This window comes from Crassostrea angulata, chromosome 5 (genome assembly GCF_025612915.1).
Source record: "Crassostrea angulata isolate pt1a10 chromosome 5, ASM2561291v2, whole genome shotgun sequence".
NCBI classification, from domain to species: Eukaryota; Metazoa; Mollusca; class Bivalvia; order Ostreida; family Ostreidae; genus Magallana; species Magallana angulata.
The window spans coordinates 24973531-24993351 of NC_069115.1; the positions used below are offsets into that span (position 1 = coordinate 24973531).

Consider the following 19821-nt stretch of genomic DNA (forward strand, 5'->3'; position numbering starts at 1 on the left):
TAATGTTTACATTACTTTTTTAAAATTCATCTTTTCATATCATATAAAATATGTGAAAATCTTTTTTTAAAAAAGATACGTAGCAAATTATTGGTTTTATGCGTCACCATGTCTTTTAAAATAAATTTAATTAATGTTGTTTTATTTTGTAATTTTTTACAGGAACATACAAATGAATCTCAAAATGCGCGATATCATCCGATATTTTAATACCAATTTTTGAAAAAGTACACTATTTTTATTTAATGAAATGTTTTTATTGAACCATACAATGGTTACTCGTATTGCAGACTGAGTGGGTTTAGTCTTGTTGAGGCAATCTTTAATTAGAAAATTTCAAACTTTTACAACGTCCACTTAAAATGTGATTATCGTACATATATTGAATTTCCGCATATAATTACAGCCTATATTTCACCTCAGTGTTGTCTATGCATTTGTCAACTTATTAATGCTGCCTATGTACTTTTTCACAAAAACTCAACCTTAATTAACGTGGCTAGGGGTGGCTGCCATATTAAAGCGTTTTTATCTCTACACAAAAAAGATTTTCACTTTAATGTTCTATAACTCTTACGTCGTACTGAAATTGTTTTTGTAAAAAATGGATATGATGGTACTGAAGCATTATTTAAAGAGTCAATTGATGGTTACCAAGGTATACAAGCTGCCAAAAAATCATTTTAGCTGTTTTTCAGCATCTTTTTTACTATTCAAAAGGTAGGTAACTTGTAAAACTCCAAATATTTTGTTCAAATATTTTCTTTCTTTTTATTTTTTTTTTAATTTCACCATCAAAAATCTTTTTTAATGCTCAATCTTTATTACATATGTTATGATTATTATCAGGTTAAAATTTGGAAATAATTTTGTGGCTACTTTTTTTTTCTTTAAATATTTGCATTTGTGTGTCAAATATATTTTTTGGTAAAAATTGTAAAAAATTTTCTTAATAACAAATAATGTTAAATTTTTGTTATTGCGTTTATTTTTAGTGATGTTATTGGTATCTTTTTTTGGCCTTTAATAATTTTTCATATATTTTTCATTTTTTTTTTTTTTACATAATGTGCAATTGTTTCAGATGCAAGAAATGTTAAAATTAACGATGATTGTGATGTGGTCTTCCACATTAAAATGTAAATTAAGAGTATATGAGACATTTCTGCAAATTTGGTGAAATTTGGAGACAATTTTTTTGGACCCCCAGCCTCCTTAAATAGCCTCGGTTAATGACCACCTGAAATCAGTGAAATCATAAAATGTTAAATATTAGACATACATTAAAACCTCAAAATGATGTTGTGGAAACATCTTTGCAGGTTGGAAACTTAAAAGTTTGTGTTAAGAACTGTTTCATACTGATAGCATCATAAGAACATCGATTTTTCAACATTACACCTTTTAGTATCTCAAAACTGTAATGCCGTCTTTCTAAGAATATATTTTTACATCGTTGATACTTATACGCTTTTGGTTTTGCATTTAGTACTAGCATATATAGAACTTATTTCGTACTTACAAAGTTAGCATCAATATTTACTGTAGAGAACAATGTCAGGATATAACGACGGTTTCTTCAAACAACCACCTTACGTCAATGAAGTGTTTTCCTTTCACACATGCTTAAAACGTTAATCCTTGGCCATAAATAACATCTACATCATTACAATTCAATGATTGCTTGCTTATGAGAAAAACATAAAAAGAGGCTTCATGCTGTATTCTTTTCTGAGGTACACTCAATGCATCAGTTCTACTAATTTTTATTTTGTTTATATTTTGCAGAATAATGATAAAATAAAAGGTGAAGGAATTAATTGATATATGTGTATACATAGAAGTTTACAAAAGACAACATTTTGGAAATTAAAAACAAAATGGTCCATATGCAAATTTGACTTGAACACAGGTTGTCAGCGATGGCAAAACCGGTATGACCTAAGCAACAGCTGCTTTCATTGAAACATGTTGCGTTGCTACCTTTTAAGGATGTCCGTTTGGATTCAGGTATTGTTTTACAGAACATCCTATTCTAACAATATATATAAAGACCAACTTTTAGTTTTCCACCACGCAAACAACAAAGTCAACATTAAAGGTAAGTTCGTAATTGTTTAAACCTTTTGATCATGCACCATTTCTCTTTGTTCTACGAAAGTAAATTAAAACCGTTGATAAAATACATTTTAAGTAATTTTAAGTGAAATATACTTTAAATATTGTTATTAAGATAATCGATGTGCTAACCATATATGAATTGATGTTGCAGAATTCGAAGATAGACTGAATGATGGCTTCAGTACAGGCAAGAATGAAAATAGTTTTCAATTTCAAATGTTTTGTGTGTGTAAACTGTATTAATCTTGCTCAATTATCGAACTTTAGATGTAATATTCTCTTTTTAAAAATGAAATTATTTCTGTAAAAATATTTAGAAAAGATAAGAGTTACTAACATTTATAATTTATCAGCAAATCATTGAATATGTTCACTATTGGAATGAAAAGTTTAAAATAATTCACCTTGATATAAAGTTGTTTCTATACAGTCGTAAAATAATTATAAATCGAAAGATCATTATACATGCTTTCATTAGATTTCCCCTTTTCATCATTGCATAGTTTGAAAATTTTCGTCGAAAAAGCTCTCCATTTTGAAGAAGAAGACCTACTCGAACTAGGAAAGGAACAAATATATATGTTGACAAAACTTGAAGAATGAATTAGTTAGAATTGACATACATATCAAATAGACATTATTTGTAGCAAACTGATTAAGTTTTTCCAGTTAAAATATGGGAAACAAACATAGGTCTGACTGAAAGGTCCTCTATAGATAGTATTAATAGGTACCAATAGGGCGCATGTTTTAAAACGAAGGGAAATTCAAACAGCCTTGCGTAAACTAAAGTAAGTATAATGGCCCCTCAGCGTAGAGAACAGTTGCGAATTTAGAGTTTGTCATCACCCTCTGGAACGAAAATAACTTGAAGATACCAATTAACAACTCCTTATTACTCTACATGTCTCAAATATTTGGTACACAGTCTTTGATCCTCCATTTTTGTTTGGCCTATTCCAGGTAAACCTGCTCTTTCTCGCTTGTGCCGTCGTACTTCTGTATGTAAGTGTTTCCCCGGTGGAAGCCGTATCAGCACACTGTGGTTACCACTACCACACTAATCAGTACTACACGGTATACTACTCCACCTACTACAAACGATACTACCCTCTCTATTATGGATACTGTACAAACGGGGTATGCATTTATCAACCTTTTCTAGAATATTGTTGAGAATATCTATAAAGATTTTAGGATTTCTTTAAAATCTGTGATAAAATAGACATTTCAACTTTAGAATTAATTTCAATTTAGAGTAATATAAACTGTGGTGTTGAAACCTTTTTGTTATTCAACCATTTTTTTTTTTCATTTTTTTTTTTTTTGGTTGTACCAGAATCCTCATTTGAAAAAAAAATCAATATTTTTTCTCTTTCACCACATATATTTAACTCGTGATCATTATTTTATTCCTCTATTGTATATATATTCCTAAAAAATAATGATCAAATGCCGTAAGATCTGCTTCATTTGCTACTGAAGAAGTTTGTGACATTACTTAATAAGGTATTTGTGTTCATTTTTGATTGAAAAACCTTTTCAGGTTCTGATTAGAGAAACATATGTGTATAATACCAGTGGACAGCAGTTGTATCATATTGTTACGTACACTTATGGCAAGTAAGTAATATGCATATATAAAAAAAATCTTTATAAAACTTTGATATCTTCGTACAAATCAGTACAAAAGTAATGCATAGTTGAAATACGTTTTTATGTATGATGTTTTATTTTTTTTTGTTTAATATACAATGTTTAATCATTTAACTAAATTTAAATCAAGTCATTATTTTATTCTTTTATGAAAGGAGAGACGCGTCCACCGGAGAAGTGGTAAGAAATAAATTTGTTTATTGATATGACTCTAAAATGTATGTAACGACAATCGTTATACAACGATTACAAGTAATAATAGAATATCGAAATGTTTATATTTTATTAATTTGACTTAGGGTACCTACAGTGGAACTACCAGTAGAGATACAGGGCTATCTGGAAATGACCAACTTAAAAGGTATGAACTCATTGTCTATAATAAGTAATCATTATTTCATTATTATAAATCAATTCGTTAATATATTTCAACTTATTTGCTTTCTTCAGGATGACTTTCTAACTTGCAAGACTTGTTATAATATAACGGCACATTAATTCATGAAGATGTCATATCCTTTTTAAACTTTTAACCTAATTCTTACAAAAAAAATTATGAAGATAAATCTAAGAATACTGAAACTGAACAAATTCATAAGAAAGATTTACGCTAAATAAATGTCACATGCTTTTTAATCTATTCTCAAACTTTCTTTTTTAAATTTTCAATGAACAATTAGTGTTCGGAAATATATGTGAGAAAAGAAAAAAATTCGAATGTTCAATCACTTTTTAAATTGACCATTTTTTGTTCAGAGATCAAGATGCAAACATCGCCAAAAGAGTTAAAGTAAGTCTTGAAAAATGTGTCATATTATTTTTGGGGAAGGTTTGTTAAAAAACCGAAATGATTGATTTAATCTCGAAATGGCAATGAGAATGATTTTAAAGATTTAAGTTATTTAGAATTAAATTTTATTTTAAAGGTAGATGATTATGAAGAGATTCTTAAGGCCTTAGAAGCATAATGCTTTATGAGGGTTCTTGAGGTATATTTCCTATTTTGACGTCTTTACTTTCTGTAAATCTGTTTCGAAAATCAACTCGTATATACACACATCCAGAAACTCTTTATATGTAAAGAGATAGTCAATGGTGAACTGTAATTTTATGAGTTGTTCATATGTCAATTTCGTTGCAGAGGAAGGATGAAAGCTGACTAAGGCTGATTGACCGTGAATATAGAACAATATATTTTTTCCAAATAAAAATATGGATTACAATGACCAATGTTTTTTATTTATTTTTGTGATCGGCTTCGGCCGATAACTGTTGTGTCCATATGAGGCATCCGGCAAATGCTTCCACGTGCGCACATATACCGCTTGCGTAAGTCATTCTTATAAAAACTTGAAGCTTTGGTTTACTATTCATATAACATTTTACTCAGTTTTATTTCAATTCCTTTACCTTAAGAGATGCAAACATACATTAAATACAGTTCGACCTGTTAATTCAAGAATGCACATTTTGTATCACGCGTAAGCTTTTCGATCGAAAGATTCATTCAATAATGCAGTTGACCTCGATGAACTGACTTCGATCATAAGAAGATGCTCCATGAACTGACCTCGATCTATTGATGTTGCATAATAGTAGCTAGGAAGACGGCTTGATTTATAAACAAGGTTAAGTTATAATGCGACCTCAATAGCAAGTTATGATGGCATTCAATGTTTTTCAGTCGCATTCAATTATTTTAATACAACTCTTTCTTTCTATACGTGTTAATGCTCTTTGAAGATCCCTACTCAGTATTCTGAAGAGAAGAAGAAGAAGAAGATACATTATCATTTAATAATTACGTTAAAAATATAAAACTAAACAAGGAGTTTACGAACGGATTTCCCCAATTTTTTTTCAAAATTAAATTAGTTGACGGTTTATAATGATGAAATTATGGTGTACAGATTCAAAATATTCTATATTTTGTAAAAATACAGTACTTTTTAAAATAATTTTACATCAAACTGATCATGTTGATTGCTTCTAGCTATCTATATATCATTATTGCCGATCATTCCTTTAAAAGGAATACTTGTTTTTGTTATAATGTTATTTTTTTTAAAGTTTTAAAGCAACATTTGTGTTTAAATTTTTAAATATTCGTATATGAAAGTATTAATGATTTTAAAACCTCCAAAACAAGAGATGCAGTATTTGAAAAATATTCGCTACGAAGAAAGAATGGACAAAAAGTTTGAATAAATTTTTTTCCGTTGCACTTCTTATTTGGTGTGATTGGACCGATGCTTATATTTACAATATTTCTAGTATTTTCCTTCATATCATGATATACTACAATTTATGATCATGCTCGCATGTATGAATGGTGCTTCCATATTTTCTAAAATGTCTGTTTTTTCTGCATAGGAATCTGTAAGTCGTTGCAAAGTATGAAGGCTTTGATTATTAAAAAAGATGTATAACATGTTTGCACATAAGGAATACATATTGGAATATTACAAAGATGATTACATCTTTGCACATAAGGAGTACAAGATATATTATTTCATTAAAAGTAAACTGATTGTTTTATTTACTTAAGGTATCTGATCCATATTAGGACATAATTTTTCTAACCTTAAACACCCATCGTGTATTTAATACTTTGGTATTAATTTAAAGCATTTTTGAGTCGAAAATTATTTACCGAGAGTCATTTTCAAGTAGATTATTTACTATGCATAAATTATGGTCTACGGGGACAAGCGCATTTATTAAAATAAAAAAGTAAATACTTGAATTATATTATTGATAAATGCTTTAGTGGAAAGATGTATTTTATCATTGGAATAAAAAACTATTGAAAATAAATTGTATATCTTAAGGATTTTTTCAAAATTAATTTTTATAGAATAAAAGCAAAGGGGGGAACTCTTCAAGAAAAAGAAAAAGGTCATTTATTAGGACACATTCCATATTGACACTAAAGCTTGAAAATTGTCAAAGTATTAAGTCCATACATATGTGTAATATATCAAGATTCATTGCATCAGATGCTGATATGGATCGAATACCTTAAATTTAAGTATGAATTAAATTAGATTAACATTACAACAATCTACAAGTGTTTAACAAAAGTACAGCATATCAAAAACATCACTTAAAAAAATAAAGATATGCATCATAGTTATTTCTTTGTTTTTGCCTTTAATTTAGGTAGATCAACCTATCAATTAATTAAATGAAACATTTATAAACATGGTTAAAAACCAAAGTGCACATTATTTTCCAGCTTCATTTCTTTCGCCATGGTTAGATGATCCGTGAAGAATCTTGGTTAGATGATGGTTTACATGCGTTATTCCGTGTAGCCTTTGAACAACAAGGTTAGAAGATGCTTTAGAGTTAATCTGAAATAAAATCAAATCTGACTAACCTTCTCTCTGCAGTTCTGAATTCCACATTAAAACACTGTTGGCGTAACAATCTACATGTAAATGCTTATCAATTTGTTTTGTACACTTGTTATTCTGTCTGGTGCAGCGAACTACACACACAGCGTTAAAGACAAGTCACATGCATATGGTTTTTTGTCTTTTGTGTGGAAATCTTGGTCGCTAAAAGTCACTAAAAGTAGTTGAAAAGTACAACAAAACTAAGAAACAATTTACAAATGGTAAATGTGATCTTATATGCGTTTTCACGCATCATAAGTCGCCATTCATCATTTAAGGTGGCGCGGGAAATTCTTCAAAGGAAATTCTTTGTACAGAGTTCCGAAAACACATTCCCTGGCTATAATGAAATGTTCCCATTCAGCACAAATAACACCATTTCACTCTTTATAAGGCCAGTCACCAATTTCTGAAGAAAATTATTCGTCAAAACCTGTAAAATTTTGTACACACTGGTTTTTATGATCAGTAAACTGACATGTTATTTACCCTCCCGTCTGTAACTTGCAATTTCATTTTGGAGAGTCAACACAACAGTCATAGCCGCAGTTTTGCATTTTACTTCTGATTCCTATGTACCTAACAAATGGGGCCTACATATTGCATACATGTATTAATTTCAAAAAGAGACATTACTCTAACTAATGATAATCATTAAAAACCATTTCATGAATTTTAGCAACAATCATAAGCCTTCAAGTACAGCAATTCTCAATTTTACAAAAATATTGATCGGGTACTCTATCCGAAACTTTCCCTTGCTACCTTAGAAGTCGTTAAATACAGAATGATGTAAACTATACGAGTAAACTATAACTGTATTGCTCTCTTTGTGATTTGGTTTATTTATAAAAGATAATTGTTTAACACCGACTGGCGTTTTTGGTCATAGCATATTTCTTGAAATTGAACATGCATTTTAAAAACCAACCTGCCACCCAAGTGGTGGCCAGTATGGCTGCACAATAAATCAATCAGTCAATCATCACATTAACAAGTCAATAAATATAAATCAATTACATCAACAATATGGCTGTTCAATCAATCAATCCATAAATAATCAATCAATCAAACTGTTTGATCAATCAATATAAATCAATTACATTAGCAATAGGATTATTGAATCAATCAATCCATAATCAATCCATAATCAATCAATCAATCCATAAATAATCAATCAATCAATCAATATCAATCATTATTATCAATTGATGAATTGAGTCATAAATAATCAATGGTAAAAATAGTAGATAAAGAGCGCTTTGCTTAAAGCGGGTTATTAGCTGGGCTAGGTAGACCCTTGGCACAGTTGACCACCTATTCCCACGCTTTGAGGAGGTCCCGGGAACAGTTGTCTACATCAAAGACATGAGAAAGCTTGCCATGTTGCAAATTGAGAAAAACAATTTTCTAGAGTTTAAATAATCAATTCGAATGGTAATCATCACATTTGGAGCACAAGAAGAAGTAAATTTCAAATGCGCCATGACAAAAATGGGTATCGTGGTAGAACTGTGAACGCACTGAGCACAGAATGAATCTAAGATGTGAATAATTGTCCAGAAGTAAGTCATTTGTTGACACTGTTCCTGTGTGAATTGAATCCCATGATGAGAATGGTTATTGTGGTAGTTGGTAAAGCAAGTTATGTGTTAATGCCTACTGCGAGATGAAGCCCAAGGTGAAACAGGAATTCTGGTAGTTGAAAATAGCAAGTCCAGCCTAAATTGTTGACTGAAACATAAAAAAAAGTGCACAGCAGTGTCTGATATACTTCGATTAATGTCCAAGTAATAGACATAAATGAATAATTGATTGCAATGATTAAATTTGTTTATAGCTATTCACACATGAATCCAAATAAATAATTTCAGAAAGTAGCAATATGCATGATAACAACCACATGTCGTAATTTGGCTGCCAAATTAACAGACTCAATTAACTGACAAAACAGCAAACAAGTAACATGAACATGACAGTCGTTCAAAATGACGCCATCAAGACACAATTCAAATAGGATTGGAGGGTTTGAGTGGAATTTTGTCTGACGATCCGGCATCATGGAAAAAGTTGATGAAAAAGGATCTCGAACCCGATATCAATTGCGAACACCCAACCAAATGGTTTTGCTAAAGCTAACCCAATCCTTATTAAGATCACGACAAATGATAAGGTTGCTGTTGCTTATATAAATGAATTTATTCAATGAATTTATCCCTACGAATAAATTCCATTACTTTTGTCACCGTAAATTTTCAAAAGTTGATCTTTTCATACGATACATAAGATATAACAATCGTGTAAAAATTCGATATTTGGTCAATTGTAAGTTTGTGTTTCACCATGTCTTTTTAAATAAACATAACTAATATTGTTTTATATGTACATTTTTACCGGAAACATAGAATTACTGTTAAACACACAATATTTTCAGACATTTGTTATATCAATTTTTGAATACACTATTTTTATATACTTAAATGTTTTCATTAATCCAAAAAAATGGTTAGTCATTTTGCAGACTGAGTTGAGACTTGTTGATGCAATCTTTAATTAAAACAAATCTTGAATTAAAATCTAAATCCCACAAATTTTACCTGATTCACTCAAGATATGAGTGCATTACTCATCAGGCATATTGAAGCCTCCGACTTAAACATATTTTTAAACCCTATACCGAATACAGTAAAACTCGTTTAGTATAAATACAGATATTGCGAATTCTTGGATAAAGCGGAGTTTTGAGTTCCCGGTTAATAACGGTTATAACGAATTCGAATATAACGAATTAACGGATATAGCGAACTGATTTTGAGTAAATGTGAATAATAGCGAAATTAACATTTCTATAACGAATTTCTTTTCGGTCTAAAAAGTTTACACTAATCTTTTACATAATAGTTTGAATGAAAATATTTTCATATAAATTTTGCAAATCAGAATCCGATTATTAAAGTTATCGAAGTAATGTATTTTTTTAAGCCTAAATTTGCAAAATTTATAGTCTGGTGAAAGGAGACATTTATATAGTGATTTCGCCGTAGTTGTTATTACGAATTTGTTATACGGTTATAAAGAACTATGGATATAATGAAGTAAATCCATTGGTCCCTAGGGCTTCGCTATAAACGAGTTCTACTGTAGTATTTCAAACTTGCAATGTCTTTTATCCACGTATATCTACAGTTCAATACTCGATGCATTTTTAATAATGCATTTAGTACTAGTATATATAGAACGTATTCCTAACAAACCAACATAGGATTAATGTTGACTGTGGAGAACATATAGTGACGGTTTCTTCATATAACCACCTTACGTCAATTTGGTGTTTTCCTTTACACATGCTTCAATCATTAATCCTTTGCCATAACATCTACATCGTTATAATTCAATGATTGCTTGCTTATCAGAAAAACATAAAAATAAAAAAAAAATTCATGCTGAGTTCTTTTCTGAGGTATACTCCATGCACCAGTTCTACTAAATAATATTTTGTATATATTTTGCAGAACAATGGTAGAATAAACGATGTGGGAATTAACTGATATATTTATATACACAGAAGTTTACAGGAGACAACATTTTGGAAAATTTGAAAAAAAAGGTCCATATGCAAGTTTGATTTGAACACAGGTTGTCATCGATGACAAAACCGGTATGCCCTACGCAACAGCTTTCATTGAAACATTTTGTGGTGCTACCTTTCAAGGATGTCCGTTTGGATTCAGGTATTGTTTTACAGAACATCCTATTCTACAAATTATATAAAGACCAGCTTTTAGTTTTCCACTACGCAAACAAAGTCAACATTAAAGGTAAGTACGTAATTGTGTAAACCTTTTGATCATTCACCATTGCTCTTTGTTCTACGAAAGTAAATTAAAACCGTTGATAAAATACATTTCAAGTGATTTTAAGTGAAATATATTTTAAATATTGTTATTAAGATAATCGATGTGCTAACCATATATGAATTGATGTTGCAGAATTCGAAGATAGACTGAATGATGGCTTCAGTACAGGCAAGAATGAAAATATTTTTCAATTTCAAATGTTTTGTGTGTGTACACTGTATTCATCTTGCTCAATTATCGAAGTTTGTTTTGCCTCGGACTAGAATGTCGCGACGTCATTGGATGAAACGCGTCACGTGGCTGCCTTACAAATTTCTTTAAAAGGCAAGCGTCAAAATTTATAGGGCAACATGGCGGACGTAACGTTATTTGAACTGATTTTTTACACAAACGTTTGTTTACATATCAAACTTTAGGTCCTCGACAAAACAAAACACTTATTAGGTTTGTTACAGACTGTTTAAAGAAATTTGTGGGGTCGGTAAAGTCCATAGAAGGCGAGGCCTCGCCTTCTATGGACTTTACCGACCCCACAAATTTCTTTAAACAGTCAGTAACAAACCTAATAAGTAATATTAGATGTAATATTCTCTTTTTAAAAATGAAATTATTTCTTTAAAAATATTTAGAAAAGATGAGTTACTAACATTTATAATTTATCAGCAAATCATTGAATATGTTCACCATTGGAATGAAAAGTAATTCACCTTGATATAAATTTGTTTCTATATAGTCGTAGAATGATTATAAATCGAAAGATCATTATACATGCTTTCATTAGATTTCCCCTTTTCATCATTGCATAGTTTGAAAATTTTCGCCGAAAAAGCTCTCCATTTTGAAGAAGAAAACCTACTCAAACTAGGAAAGGAACAGATATATATGTTGACAAAACTTGAAGGATGAATGACTTAGAATTGACATACATATCGAATAGACATTTTGGTAGCAAACTGATAAAGTTTTTCCAGTTAATAAATGGGAGACAAACAAACGTCTGACTGAAAGGTCCTCTATAGACAGTATTAATAGGTACCAATAGGGCGCATGTCTTAAAACGAAGGAAAATTCAAACAGCCTTGCGTAAACTTAAGTAAGTATAATGGTCCCTAAGCGTCGAGAACAGTTCCGAATTTAGAGCTTGTCATCGCCATCTGGAACGAAAATAACTTGACGGTACCAATTAACAACTCCTTATTACTCTACATGTCTTAAATATTTGGTACACAGTATTTGATCCTCTATTTCTGTTTGGCCTATTCCAGATAAACCTGCTCTTTCTCGCTTGTGCCGTCGTACTTCTGTATGTAAGTGTTTCCCCGGTGGAAGCCGTATCAGCACACTGTGGTTACCACTACCACACTAATCAGTACTACACGGTATACTACTCCACCTACTACAAACGAAACTAACTTCTCTATTATGGATACTGTACAAATGGGGTATGCATATTTCAACCTTTTCTAGAATATTGTTTTCTATTGTTGAGAGTATCTATACAGATTTTAGGATTACTTTGAATCTGTGATAAAAAAAGATCTTTCAACTTAAGAATTAGAGTATTATAAAATGTGGTGCTGAAAATTTTTTGTTATTCAACCAATTTTTTAAAATTTTCTTTGTAATACCAGAATTCTCATTTGAAAAAATCAATATGTTTGCTCTTTCTATGAAACGTATATTTAACTCGTGATTAATATATCTTATTTATTTATTGTATTCCTAAAAAAAAATAATGATCAAATGCCATAAGATCTGCGTCATTAGCTACTGAAGAAATTTGTGACATTACTGAATAAGGTATTTGTGTTCATTTTTGATTGAAAAACCTTTTCAGGTTCTGATTAGAGAAACTTATGTATATAATACCAGTGGACAGCAGTTGTATTATATTGTTACGTACACTTACGGCAAGTAAGTAATATGCATATATAAAACTTTGATATCTTCGTACAAATCAGTATAAAAGTAATGCATTGTTTTAATATGTTTTTATGCATGCTGTTTTAATATTTTTTGTTTCATATACAATGTTTCAACATTTAGATAAATTTAATTCAAATTATTATTTCATTCTTTTATGAAAGGAGAGACGCGTCCGCCGGAGAAGTGGTAAGAAATAAATCTGTTTATTGATATGGCCCTGTAATGTATGTAACGACAAACGTTATACAGCGATTACAAGTAGTAATAGAATATCGAAATGTTTAGGTTGACATAGAGGTTTATAATTAGATATATTTTATTAATTTGACTTTTGACTTAGGGTACTTACAGTGGAACTACCAACAGAGATACAGGGCTTTCTGGAAATGACCAACTTAAAAGGTATGAACTCATCGTTTATTATAGTTAATCATTATTTCATTATCTATCAATCAATTCGTTAATATATTTAAACTTATTTGCTTTCTTCACGATGACTTCCTAACTTGCAAGACTTGTTATAATCTAACGGCACATTAATTTATGAAGATGTCATATCCTTTTTAAACTTTTAACCTAATTCTTACAAAAAAATAATAAACATAAATCTAAGAATACTGATATTGAACAAATTCGTAAGAAAGATTTACGCTAATGTCATGATTACATGCTTTTCAATCTATTCTAAGATTTTCTTTTTAAAATTTATACTGAACAATCATTGTTAGGAAATAAAAAATGGAAGAAAATAAAAAAATTCGAATGTTCAATCACTTTTTACTTTGAATATTTTTTGTTTAGAGATGAAGATGCAAACATCGCCAAAAGAGTTAAAGTAAGCCTTGAATAATCTATCACATTATTTTTGGGGAGGTTTTGTTTAAAAAAAGAAATGATTGATTTGATCTCGAAATGGCCATGAGAGTGATTTTAAAGATCTAAGTTACTAAGAATTAAATTTTATTTTAAAGGTAGATGATTATGAAGAGATTCTTAAGGCCTTGGAAGCATAACGCTTTATGAGGGCTCTTGAGGTATATTTCCTATTTAGACGTCTTTACTTTCCGTAAATCTGTTTCTAAAATCAACTCGTATATACACACATCCAGATACTCTTTATATGTAAAGAGATAATCAATGATGAACTGTAATTTTATGAGTTGTTCATATGTCAATTTCGTTGCAGGGGAAGGATGGAAGCTGACTAAGGCTGATTGACCGTGAATGTAGAACAATATATTTTTTCCAAATATTAATATGGATCACAATGACTAATCTCATTTTCTTCTGTAATAATGCTATTATTTTTAAGTTCTCAAGCATAATTTTTGTTTTAATCTTTAAATATTCGTATACATAATTTAAGCGTTATTGATTCTAATTCACCAAAGACAAATGACGCAGTATTTGGACATGTCTCCGGTACGAAAATAGAAAAGACATGAAAGTTAAATTAATTTTATTTCGATTGCATTCTTATTTGATGCGGTCTAAGCACTTCTCATTATTAGTGCTCCTATTATGCTACTATTATGATATAATACAGTTAATATCAGATATAGTGAAGCCCCCAAGTAGATAGTGTGCTATAAACAGCTTTGAAAGTAGGAAACAATAAGGTTTATGTTAAAGAAATTCATCGAAATTAAACATCATTGTTAAAGTCATTATCTTTAGGAACAATCACTTTTCAACCCTTTACCGTTTACATGTAGTATCTTAAAATTGAAGTTTTTTCTATCGACAGATACATACAGCTTTAATGCTCAAAGTATGTGTTATTAATTTTGCATTCAGTACTAGTATAGACCATATTTCGGATTAACAAACTTAAAATCATTGTTAACTGTGGAAACAATATCATGATATGGTGACGGTTTCTTCATTCAACCACTTTACGTCATTGCGGTGTTTTCCTTTTACACATGCTATAAACGTTAATCCTTGGCCATAACATCTACATCACCACAATTTAATGAATAAAAAAATTAGAAGATTAATGCTGAGACCCTCTGTGGGGTATACGCGATAGGTTCCGACTCAAATACTAGTATTACACAATTGCTATAACCAAAGTTTTATTACTTTTATTAGCTCACCTGAGCTGAAAACTCAAGTGAGCTGTTGTGATCACATTTTGTCTGTCGTCCGTCTGTCTGTCTGTCTGTTAACTTTTCACATTTTCAACATCTTCTCAAGAACCACTGGGCCAATTTCAACCAAACTTAGCACAAAGCATTTTTAGCCTAAAGGGATTCAAAGTTGTGAAAGTTAAGGACCACGCCCTTTTACAAAGGGAGGTAATTAGAAATTTATGAAAATTTTCGAGAAATTTTCAAAAATCTTCTTCTCACGAACCATAAGACCAGGTAAGCTGAAGTATTTTTCAGGTAGTGTAGATTCAAAGTTGTGAAAATCATGACCCCCGAGAGTAGTATGGGGCCACAATGGGGGTCGAAGTTTAACATAGGAATATATAGAGTAAATCTTCAAAAAATCATCTTCTCAGAAACTAATCAGCCAGCAGAGCTGAAATAGTGTGGAACCATCTTCAGGTAGTGTAAATTTAAAGTTGTGAAAATCATGATCCCCAGGGGTAGGGTGGGGCCACAATGGGGGGTCAAACATTAACAAAGGAATATATAGAGTAAATCTTTAAAATTCTTCTCAGAAACTAATTAGCCAGATGAGTCTTTATAATTGTTAAGACTTTGGCCCAGGACATGTACAATTCTTTGGCCTCACAAGAAGGTTCAGAGTTTGATGTAGGTTTATATCCCATATGTAAACTATGTTAAGGATCTTTTTGAGAACTGCAATACTCAACATGTGATATGACTATAAAATCATCCTGTTAGAAAAGGGACTAATGATTATAAACATAAGAATATCCAGGGGGAAAAATGGATTTTATTTATACAGGATCTACATGTATTATTGCACATTGTCCAGATAGTTTGTATTGTGACTCCATTAAGCTGATTTTATCCTACCTATTGTTCCTCAGGTGAGCGATGTGGCCTATGGGCCTCTTGTTGTTGATATAAACAGTCACTGGTTTTTAGAATATAAAACGTTGACGATTTGTTTAGACACGGAAACATACATGTATTATTTTTTCTGTAACCAATTCATGTAACTGTTTTACAAGTTTTATTTTGTATGCAGAATGCAGATCAAGAGTGAAATAAGACATGGAAGAAATAATTCATAAATACAAGGAAGTTTACAAGAGACACAGTTTTGAAAATGAACATAAAATGGTCCATATGCTAATTTGACTTGAACACAGGTTGTCATTGACGGCAAAACCGGAATACTCTGAGTAACAGCTTTCCTTGACACATTTTTTTGGGCTCAGATCAAGGATGTCCGTTTGGATTCAAGTATTGTGTTTACAGAACATCCTTTTTTATCAAATTATATAAGGACGAAGATTTAGTTTTCCACCACACAAACAATAAATTCAACATTTACGGTAAGTGCGTGATGTTTTAAAAGTTTTCATCATTCACCATTGCTTTTAGATCTCAAAAAGTAGATTGAAAACCGTTAATAAAAGTTAATAAAGGAATTTTTATTAAGATAATTCCATATTTTTTAGTTTTTGAATTCTTTTTAAAAATTTGTTAAGAAATTTTAAATGCTGTTATTGAATATTATGTTTGCTAATCAACAGTACATTGATGTTGCAAAATACGGAGAAGACTGTGATGGCTTCAGTACAGGTTAATTAAATTTAAGAAGTAGAGAAAAAGTAATAAATAAAGTGAATAATTTAGTGTATTTCCTCATATGAAGGGAACTTAAAACAGGCAAAACATTTACTTGAGTGTTAGGGTAAGCGCCCCAAATTGTTGATGATTCTTATTTTTTAAAACTTTTCACCGCCCTCTGGTACGAAAAGAACTTGACGGTACGAATTAACAACTCCTTATTACTCCACATGTCTCAAATACTTGGTTCACAGTCTTTGATCTTCCATTTATGTTTGGCCTATTCCAGGTAAACCTGCTCTTTCTTGCTTGTGCCGTCGTACTTCTGTATGTAAGTGTTTCCCCGGTGGAAGCCGTACCAGCCCACTGTGATAATAAGTTCATCACAAGATACCACTACCATACTAATCAGTACTACACGGTATACTACTCCACCTATTACAGACGATACTACCCTACCGATAATGGATGCTGTGAAAATGAAGTACGTACATGCATCCTCTTTTTCTTGAGTATCGTTTTTCTATTATTAAGGATACCTATGAACAGTTTAAAGTTTTATTCAAATTTGTGATGAAGTAAAAAGAAGATCATTTAACTTAAGAATATTAAGGTTTTTTTTAGAAAGATGTTCGTAAACTTATTATAAATTTTCTTTGTTACATTAAAATGCATTACTTAAAGGGAGATTTGTGGCAAAAAATGTTGCCAAAAGATATAAAAGCAATAAGTATGAAGTCCTATATGTCATTTTGATTTAATAGTATGCATACAAGAACAGGACAATGCCTTTTTAATCGGTCAGAACAGCTGTCGATCTGAAGAAATATGAAGAGGATTCATTGTGGTCCTCTCTACAACCATTTGTTGAGAAAAATATGATTAACTATTTTCGCTCTTTAATTAGTTGTATTAAACCCTCATAAGTCTGTTTAACATTTCTTATTCCACAAGATCTGCTTTATTACTTCCTTTTAGGTTCCAACGTGTAGAGAAACCAATATACAAACCTTTTATATCGAGACGCATTATTACGGCAAGTAGGTCATTCATACGCACATGTAATTCATTTATTTATTTTCATAATATTTTTATATGCCATGAATATATCAAAGTCAGATAAAATTTGATTTATCTTTGTTTATATACGTTTTCTTTTAAATTTGCCTCTTTTTATTGAAGGAGAGACTTGTCTGCTAGAGAAGTGGTAAGAAACAAATTTGTAAATTTATCAGGATTTGACATCCATACAACTGGAAACATTTTACAGTTATTGTAATTAGATGTTATTATAGAACATCGAAATGTTGAGGTAGATATTGAATTATATGATAATAGGTTCATAACAATGAACTATAAAGTGAGACTTGACGCTATCAGTAAATGACCAGATAAAAGAGGCTGGTACATTTATAAACGTATTGTCTGTTCAAGTAGTACAAAAGTGTAGTACAAAATCAATCATTTGGTATATTTTCTCAAATACACAATACATGTATAATGTCTTTTATGATATTATGTAAAAGTTAATTCTAATACATTATCTTAAGAAAATGATGCAAATCATACCCACCTATCGCTAAAGGCAGGAAAAGATTAGGTACAGCGTATTTGATATTTTCGAAACCTACATTTGAATGTTATTTATGTGATTTTTGTGCAAGTTAGCCTTCTATCATTAAAAAAGATGTGACTTGTGTTTCCTTGAGAGTAAAAGCCGAACTTTGACAAAACAATCTTTGGAGTTCAGACTCCCTTACCTATTAAATGTCAAGGTCACATTAAAAGGTCAAATGTGAAATTTGATGACGTCATATAGGATTTTTCTCTTTTTTTGCCTATGCCTTATATACTTAAACCTCAATTATAATCTAAAACCAATAGTCAAATTTTCATTATTTCAAATGTTTTAAATAGGGGGGTGGGGGTCATGACAATCATACTGCTAAGTTTTATTCAAACATGAATCATACAATTTCTTTCTTGAGACCGTTAAATGATGCAAAATTTTGTCTTACAAGATTTACGAGCGTTAATTTTACGATTTGTTCCATCAGAATTTACTTTAAGTTGCCAGTTATAATTTATTTTAGTGTCTTTAAGTAACAAAAAGGTGCCCTGTATAAAAGATATCACATAAATTTGTAATGTCTTGAAAAGTAACTGATTGGCTTTGCAAATCATAACGATTACTATTTCATTTTTTACTCAACTGAGAGAAGATTCAAATAAAAGGTTTGGGGCGATGTGAGTAAAGGTTGCCAAGTTGGAGTTTTTGAAATACGTAATTTTCAAAAAAACTAAAAACCAAACAGTTTGCTTTTCTGTTTCGTGCTGCCTTAAAATCAATATTTTCAAATTAATGTTATTTAATAAAAAATTGTTTTTTATTTATCTACTTGCTTTGCAACGAATTTTAACTTGCTAGTCTTAAAATCAAAGTTGAATGATAAGTGTAAATTGATAATCATATTTTAATCTCTTTCATGTCAGCTGTGAAGAAAATAATTCTGGGGACAGATCAAAAGCAAAAATCGCTAATAAATTTTAAATATTCCTGCCGAATCTCCCATCATTTTATTGGATATTTTATTCTGAAAGATATTATTTTTTATTTCAAAATATGTAGTTTAGGTATAATTTGATTTATAGAACATTTTTGAAGGATTACGTGAAAATCATTTAATACTACAAGTATATGATTCTTAGAGCCGTGGGTATATAACTTTCTATAAGAGTATTTAAGACATATTTCATGATATTTAGATTTTTTTTAGGTTCTGCTATCTTGTTGTATTTAATTAATTACTTAAACTCTGTAAGGTTAATTAAGAATATCAACGATAAAATTGTTTTTAAAACTTCATTCTTCCTTTTCAGAGAAATAATAGAAGCTGAATATGGCTGTTGAACAATTATTTTTCTTAAAATAAAACGCATTTATCAAACAAATCAATGTTTGTCTTTTGCTTTTTAAAAGGGTCATCATTAATTTTGATGAAAATTTTGAAGATACAAATTGAAATTATTTTCTATATCTAGAGGCACGTGGCATCAGGGAGGGGCAGGGGTGGGCGGGGTCGCCCCCCCCCCCCGACCTTTTTATGCTGCAAACTTTATTTGAAAAACTCCATGGGGTTCATA

General features: G+C 30.5%; 2 protein-coding genes and 1 long non-coding RNA gene across 3 annotated transcripts; all 3 read left to right on the forward strand.

The window, feature by feature from the left end:
- Positions 1–2082: 2082 nt before the first annotated feature.
- LOC128184687 (uncharacterized) lies at positions 2083–5005 on the forward strand. The gene is made up of 9 exons (XM_052854255.1): positions 2083–2101; positions 2273–2308; positions 3085–3261; positions 3668–3744; positions 3933–3957; positions 4077–4138; positions 4534–4567; positions 4704–4766; positions 4919–5005. Exons 2-8 carry the CDS (start codon positions 2291–2293, stop codon positions 4743–4745), a joined length of 435 nt encoding a protein of 144 aa, XP_052710215.1. The 5' UTR covers positions 2083–2101; positions 2273–2290; the 3' UTR covers positions 4746–4766; positions 4919–5005.
- Positions 5006–12846: 7841 nt separating this feature from the next.
- Positions 12847–14229, forward strand: LOC128184688 (uncharacterized). Its single transcript, XR_008243765.1, has 6 exons — positions 12847–12949; positions 13123–13147; positions 13302–13363; positions 13763–13796; positions 13933–13995; positions 14148–14229. It is a non-coding gene; the product is annotated as an uncharacterized LOC128184688 (long non-coding RNA).
- A 2415-nt stretch (positions 14230–16644) lies between these two features.
- On the forward strand, positions 16645–19629 carry LOC128186123 (uncharacterized). Its single transcript, XM_052855857.1, has 5 exons — positions 16645–16689; positions 16967–17161; positions 17656–17717; positions 17860–17884; positions 19558–19629. Exons 1-5 carry the CDS (start codon positions 16648–16650, stop codon positions 19573–19575), a joined length of 342 nt encoding a protein of 113 aa, XP_052711817.1. The 5' UTR covers positions 16645–16647; the 3' UTR covers positions 19576–19629.
- Positions 19630–19821: the final 192 nt, after the last annotated feature.